The sequence below is a fragment of the Erigeron canadensis genome, chromosome 1 (assembly GCF_010389155.1).
Source record: "Erigeron canadensis isolate Cc75 chromosome 1, C_canadensis_v1, whole genome shotgun sequence".
NCBI classification, from domain to species: domain Eukaryota; kingdom Viridiplantae; phylum Streptophyta; class Magnoliopsida; order Asterales; family Asteraceae; genus Erigeron; species Erigeron canadensis.
In genome coordinates, this window is record NC_057761.1 from 41,305,952 (window position 1) to 41,314,056 (window position 8,105).

Below are 8,105 nucleotides of genomic sequence, written 5' to 3' on the forward strand. Positions count from 1 at the left end.
CACAATTGTTAGTGTGTAAAAATTTTCTTTGCACTTTTAAATGTGAAACTTGTAAATTTTTTCGCACTTTTTAGTGTAGATTATTTATACACATTTTTAAGTGCTATCAACTTAGCAAATTTTTTCGCATTTTTAAAAAGTAGTACGTATAAACGACAAATTTTTTGTAGTGAATACATGACCAAAGAAGATCGAGAGCTTGAACGTTAAGAGAATTACGATGCACAATACCAATTTTGACACCTCTATCACTCTATGGAGTTGATTTTCAGAAAAGTTAGTATAAAATTAAGTGCAAAATAAATAATATCGTAAGTTGTTCTCATGAAGTTAATTTAATGAAACAATTAATTATCAATTTTCATATTTAAAAACTAGTTTTCACTTACACAATTATGAAAACGTCTATGTGTATAAGATAAGCATATATAGACGACATCCCGTTTTGTTTATTTGTCGTACTCTAAATTACTATTCATAAATTTGTATTTGATAACTCAAACTGAAATTACTCATATGACCTCTCTTTTTGCATTATCACACATAAAGTGAAGCTTCCTTTATCGAATAATTGTAATCCTTTCTTTATTTGGTATAGCTACTATTTGTGCTATTGTGGTTGAATGGTAGTGTATTTTTCCTAATTAATTTTTATATCTTTAGTGGATGTTGGGTAACAAGAAATTCAGTATTGCCCTCATGGCATGTTCCATAGGTTGCTACATGCATAGTTAAACTGTTACGAGTTATGAGTTGAGTCAATTTATACTAAAAACGAGGTGACTTGTTGGGTGATTTGTTTCTCTCTTGACTCTTACGAGTTGCAATGTGAATTTGAAACGAGTCAATACGAGTCACAAACTTATGATAGTTGTAATTTAATAATATGGTTATATATTATATATCATATTTATGCTTACATTATTTTATATGTTGTATGTTTATTTTTGATCCTTTTAGTACGAATTTGGAAATAAACTTTAAGTTTATGACTCAAAAGTATCGAATATGTAATATTTTCGTAATGTTTTAAGATAATCAACTTATAATTTGTTTATAAATACGTCATACATATATATATATATATATATATGGGGATGAGAATATAAGGCTGTTAGGTAGCTAAGCTTAGGTGTAGAACACTCAAATATTGTTTTTTTAACCCATAAAAATCAAGGGGCCATGTGATTTAATTAAAATTCAACAAATATTAAAAATTAGTATGTGATGGATTCCACACCTAAGCTTAGGTGCCAGACACATGTGATCATTGCAATATTCGTGCACATGTGATCAAGAATCCAAATCTTCACATAATTGTATAACGGATGATAATCCATGTTCTACACAATTATAAACTTTAAAATTACACATAAGTTATTCAGAAAACTATTAAAAAACAATTTTCATATAAAGAACAATCATCGGTTGGGCTTGATTTGAAAAGTTCTCAAAGGTTCTCGCAAAAAAAGGTTCTCAAAATAACTTTTCACTATATATGTATATGTATATATATATATAATTATATAATATTATGTAGTATAAAAAATGTCCAAACTCTTACGAGTCGAGTCACGAGTCAAAAATCATGTTCTCGAGTCGAGTCAAAAACTACGAGTCGACAATTATGGCTACATGTACATCAAAAAATGATTTGTCGGTTGATTACGATTAATACAAAAAGAAACCTCCTCCATTTTATTTTATCATAGATAGATTATAAGTAGCTAATTAGTTGCTAACTATAAGATGAAGTTAGAATTTTTAGAGCAATCTGTAAAAACAGTAAAAACATTCAGAGGTCAAAAGGTAAATAATAAAACATTATATTTATATCAATAATATTAGAAATTTAGAACATTGACTCATTGAGAGAATGAGAGCTATGCATTCTTCGATGACCCAAAAACGTGGTATTATTAATTTAATTAAGCGCACAAGTTAATTGAAATTATAGGGGTAGTAGTCGCTATTTACATAAGAATAATTATATACTTACTTTTGAGATTAAATTGAGATAAATATGGGTATTTTTTAAAAATAAAATTAAACGTACTAGCTAGTGGCATATACATAGGAATTGCACTTCGTACCAGCGATAGAATAATCTTTTTTATTAAAGGAAGAAGAAGTGAATAATAATTTTGCACCGTAGCAAGTTTTGATTCAACGACGTCGCATCCGGTCCTATCGCTCGGATTTCTTCACAACTCAATTCATTTGGGTTTTTTTCTTCGGTTTCCCTTAGTTTTTTGCATATTTTCTTTTACTTCTTGGCTTTTACGACATTGTTTCATCATTCCACTTTCGTCACGTCGCACCCTACTTGGGTTTTTCTTTGTTTTTTTCATATATTTTCTTCTTTTTCGTTTCTAGCTAACATATTGAAAACTTTCATTCAACTTTTGGTCCACCGTTTAGATTTTGCTATTTTTTTCCATCAGTTATTTTCTTTGATTTTTACATAGTTATTTTCCTTAATTTTCCAACTAATATATACTACAAACTTTCTTTCGATCCTTGTTTTTTCGTTTTGGTTTCCTTTGATTTTTTTCCTTCGGTTTTCCTTGATTTTTTACACAGTTTTTTTTCTTCTTGGTTTTCACGACATAGTTCCATCATTCGACTTTCGCCACGTCACACGCTACTTGGGTTTTTCTTTCGGGCTTTTTATTTGTTTTCTCATATTTTTTACTTTTTCGTTTCGAACTATTATATTGGAAACTTTCATTCAATTTTCATATTTACGTCGTTACATTTTTGGTCCACCACTTATATTTCGTTATGTTACACCCCGACCATTTATTTTTTTTCCTTCGGTCAATTTCTTTGCTTTTTACACAGTTTTTTTTCTTTATGGTTTTCAACTAATATATTATAATCTTTCATTTAATCTCTTTTTTCGTTTTTAGATTCCTTACACGTTTTTAGATTCCTTACGCATAATAAGTATATGCATTTGACATTGCAAATGTTTGGATGTGGTTGTGATAGTGTCCTTAAACAATATCAGTTTCATATGTCAAAGTTCTTAAAATATATAGCAACGTCATATCAATAACAAAAAGTAATTACAATAATGAAAACCATGCAATGCACAGACGAATCTACTGTGATATTCTCTTTAATAAATAATTATTTGATATGACAATTTTTGAACAAATTTATCTATGATAGGTATAATGGTTTAATTAGGTGGTTGCAAATTTAACACGGATGCTCTGTCATAACAAAACCATATCAATCAACATGAAAACCGAGCCTCCGCAACACGGAACTCGAATAAAAATCATGCCCCATATATGATGACGATAATAATCTTTAATTTTGCTTGATCGCATATATATGCATGGGTTAATTGCTAAAGTGAGCTAAATAAAATGAACATTAACAAATAAAAAGTTTGTACCCTTATAACAAAGTACAGTAACAAATTAAATCTTTAGAACTTTAATGTACTATCATCATATATCATATCATATACAGTACAAATTAATATATGTCAAAATAAATTGTTTCACTCAATACGTACACGCTTATATAAATAATTTAAGCAGTTAATTAATTACCGGAATATTTATCCGCATAATGGTTGACCAACGCCAAAGCATTACTTGTAACTTGCATAACCTTAACAACATGATCACAAACATCCTTCTTCATCTCACTTTCATCTGCCACATCTTCAAATCCATCCATACACGTGTCTTCATTAGTCAAAGCCGCACTCATCCACGTCTGCACGTTGCTGAGCTGGAACTTAATGGACTCTCCGGACCACCCCAAATGTTTCATTTCTTTGCGTGATTTTTTTATTTCGTACACCGCGTCTTCAAATACCGAAGAACAGTCTTGGATTGCCAAGGATTCTGTCGTGTTGATAGATAATGATTGGTTGGACATGTTCGTTACGTAGTTTGCCATGTGGGTTGCTTTTGATAAAGCCACGTGGATTGCCATCATGGCAAGACGACACGGGTCATGATGGATTGTGTAGGAGTAGTTTGAGAGGGTAGAGAAGCATATTTCGGGGTACCGAGTCGTTTCGCAGCTAGTACGAATGTAATCGGTTTCGTCGGAGATCGGTGAGAATGCTGGGCTGGCGGTTGGTGGGAATGTAATTTGGCTGGCGGTTGGTGAAGTCAGTAAGACTAATATCGTTGTGATAAAGAAGAAAATGATTGTGGACAGTTGGACTTCCATGTTTTTCAATTCTCTTGTGGTTTTTCTAATGGATTTTGGTTCATATTAAGGGGTTTAAGTAGGTATTGTAATTAGTTAAATTACGATGTTGCCCTTGTATAATTCTACATTTCTATGGCAAAACTTGACTTCTTTAACAATCAATCTCTTAATTAAAAAGTTGTCGTACAATAGTATTAGTTGCAGTAGTGTACTTTCCTAAATATATATATTAGTGAATTACTAATACATTTATATAATTTACTAATTTATATTGGAGGACTGGTTATTGAATTGTTGATTTTCTTGAATTTTTCATGTCATCTTTACCCAATAAAAACATTTCAATTCAAAACTCCCTATAGTTCTTCCAAACGTCAACGATTTAATTAGTTACGACGGTGTTACCGACTCGATAAACTTCACTAATACTGACGTTTGGTTAGTTTGACTTACGTAGTCAAATGAGACTAGGATAAGTGCCCTGTAAATTTGTAGGGCTCTAGCTATATGATGCTTGATCGATGGAAACAAAGGACATAAAGGTTCCCGTTGGCATTTTATTGTAAATAAATGCTCGATGAGTGTTATGGGAATTAAATGTGTGAATTGACTCTATAACTCCGGATAATATCCGAGTATGATGCTCATAAAGTAATGAGATATTATGGCGGGCATTTTATTGTTAGTAAATCCCGTTGGCATTAGAGTAATGAAGGGATTATATACTAATGATAAAGTTGCGGCCGTGAGATGATGAGATGATAGGTCATAGAGTGTGATAACCAAATGCCTTATTCGTATGGGCTCCACCTTCGGATTTAAAAATTCGTCGGGATTATATCGAATGACATCTCGCATGAAAGAGCATGAAATTTTAAGAACACCCATATAACTTTGTTAATTTATCGATGTACGGTTTTTGAGATAAATGATTTTGATTAAATTATAGGAATAAAATGATTTATGGAGGAGAGAGAAAAATAATGAGTGGTTGAGATTTGAAGAGAGAAATGAAAATGAAAGTTGAAAGTTGTGGGGTATTGATGTATGGTATATCATGAATTATCATATATATATTGTTAAAATTGAAAGTTGAAACCTTATTTGCTTTATAATATAGTATAGATAAATGGTTCTTAGTTTTCACCATTTTTTTTCTCACATCCCTTCACTATATACAAACCAACTATAGATTCAAGTTTAATATATAAACAACAACATTCAAAGCAGAGGCGAAGCCAGAATTTTACGTTGAGGGGAGCTCAACTGTATTTATTTCCCGATTGTTGTATATAATATAATATGAAAGATATAACCATTTAAAAAATGTTAGTAACATAGAATTTTATTCCGATGGTTTACTTTTATGGACCAAATGTAAAGGTTTTACTTAAACTGTCATGACTAGAAATCAAACATTTAGAGATTGGGAGTGGCTTGCTTCAAAAATACCTTTGTATTATTTGGCTATGAGCTAACATTGCAATGAAAAACATGAATGGTTAGCGGAGACTAAACACCCCCGAATCCCCCTACTAGCTCCACCCCTGATTCAAAGTACGTTATATACAATTATACACTATACACTTTAAGAAATCAATTTATATACTTTTAACCTCATCTCTATACCTTATAATAGCATTAACAGAATTAGTAGTGGGGGCTACAAAATGTTAGACTCTTTTCAACTTACACAATTTCATTGATATGTTCCCATTTCAAAAAGTTAAACTAACATGAAATTATCCAAGTGACCTCTACAATCTACATGCTACCACTCAATCACCTCTTCTTTTAATACCGAACCTTGACTCCGATCAATAACGTTTTATGCGGGTATGAATTTCTTTATCATCGCCACAAAGAAATAATTGGCTGGCCGGGATTTTTTGTAAATATTTTCGTATTGTTTAATTATATGAAATATATCTATATCTTAGTTGCCAAATATCACTAAGGACCTGGTTTTTTTCTATTAATTGCTGAATATATCAAGTGGCCGAATTTATAAATAATATCTGTATATATTAAGTAAAAAATAGGTAATTGACGGTTATTTTGTTTATTAAGTCAAAACAAGAACATAAAATTTGACTGAATGTATTAAGTTCCTTACTTATTAAGTCTATTAAGTTAAAAAATAATAATAATAACGGGGCCTAAGCCGATCATATCACAATCTTGAAAGCTATGATAATATACTCAAAGTTTTATTTTGAACGGTGAATTTCGACAGCGAGAAGTCTAGCATACGTTGTCTCTTAACTGGTTCTGCGCCAAAAAGCTCATCCGAAACAAAAATGCTTATTTTAAATATCCGATGGAGAAAAACTCATACTAATCATCCCGAAGATATGAAGATTAATAACAGTAAACCCTTATCTCGTCCAAAATTCAAAACTGAGGTTAGCAGACCCAAACTTCTTTCATTGGGGTACTACCTTTGCCATTAAGATTTTCACCTCAATAATGACTAATATACTCACATATATATACAATTGTTAACATGTGCATTACTTCTTAGTTAATATATACATACATAATCTGTTAAACCATATAATATAATAAGAGTATAGTATACGTACGTACGTCGTAAAAGAACAAATATCATTAACTTTTTTTTCTTTAAAGATAAGAAAACAGTATTGCTTAATAGTTATTGTATGACGTACAAAAACCAAGAATGAAATGATAGTCAAATGACAAAAACTTTGTCGACAATACCTTTATCATTATCAAATATATACTTTATATATGTTACTCCAATATATAACTATATAAGTATAATATGTAGGTATTTAATAATTAAGTTCATGATTGAGCACAAGCTTAATTATAACATATACATGTATTGTTCAATGTGAGTTTGGTATCATAAATCGAATAATTAGCAGATAATTAATTAACTGTACTATATTAGAGTACAAAATCATACTTTGTAATGTAGTGTTGATTTAGAAGGAGTCGTGAGCAATCCCGAGGAAGCAAGACAATGGTAGTGATGAGAATGATTAAGCATTGTCTGTTTGTCTTTTTGACGGGTTTGGTGTATATACATCTAATTTTTCGAGTTAGTATCTCTTGCAAGTTAAAGGCAATTGCAATAAATATGTCTGCTTATATAATTGCGTGTAAATAATCAAATTTTTTATTTATATAGTTATAAATATATAAATTCTGGTTCGAATAAAATAAATATAAAAATATTGTTTAAACTTTAATGGATAAAATATTGAGTTTCTTATTGGTCTTGTATGATTTACAAATAATTCTTTCTTGGTTTCAAAGAGCTCCTTCCAAGCCTTAGTATTTCATAGCTCTCCTTTCAAGCTACTAAGAGCTCCTTCCGAGCCTTAGTGTTTAATAGCTCTTTCCGAGCCACTAATTGTTGTTTCCCAACGTTAGTGTTACTAAGTGCCCCTTTTGAGCCTTAGTGCGTAAGAGCTGTTTCTCAGCTCCTAAGTGCTACTTCTCAGCCTTAGTGTAGCTCCTTCAACAGCTTCTAACTCATATGAACTTTGAGTTTCTTACTGGTCTTATATAGATTAGCCATACCATCCCCTATCAGTTATGATAGTTTAAACTGTACAACTTTATGACATATATGCATCTTAATTAAAAAATTTTCAAAAGGTGTTCAACTTGATGTGAACGATCTTTAACAAGGCTAATTGTTGTTTATCGACTCTACGTGAAACTATTATTTGAAGGACAATATCTTGCTTATGATTGTCTAAACCTTATTAAATTAATTGAAACGAACTCATTTTATTCATTGCACTATTCAAAAATGATTGTTTTTTTTTTGTCATGCGCGGCCCATTATTGATGGATAATTAATACTATATAAATTGTGTAATGATCACATATCATAATCTTTCCGTCTGTATTTGAGCATTAGCTCAATGGTTGAAATATCA

The 8,105-nt window shown here is 30.8% G+C and overlaps 1 protein-coding gene across 1 annotated transcript; it reads right to left on the bottom strand.

The window, feature by feature from the left end:
• Positions 1-3,439: 3,439 nt before the first annotated feature.
• LOC122585796 (pectinesterase inhibitor 7) lies at positions 3,440-4,214 on the bottom strand. The gene has a single exon (XM_043757921.1). It carries the CDS (start codon positions 4,201-4,203, stop codon positions 3,562-3,564), a length of 642 nt encoding a protein of 213 aa, XP_043613856.1. The 5' UTR covers positions 4,204-4,214; the 3' UTR covers positions 3,440-3,561.
• Positions 4,215-8,105: the final 3,891 nt, after the last annotated feature.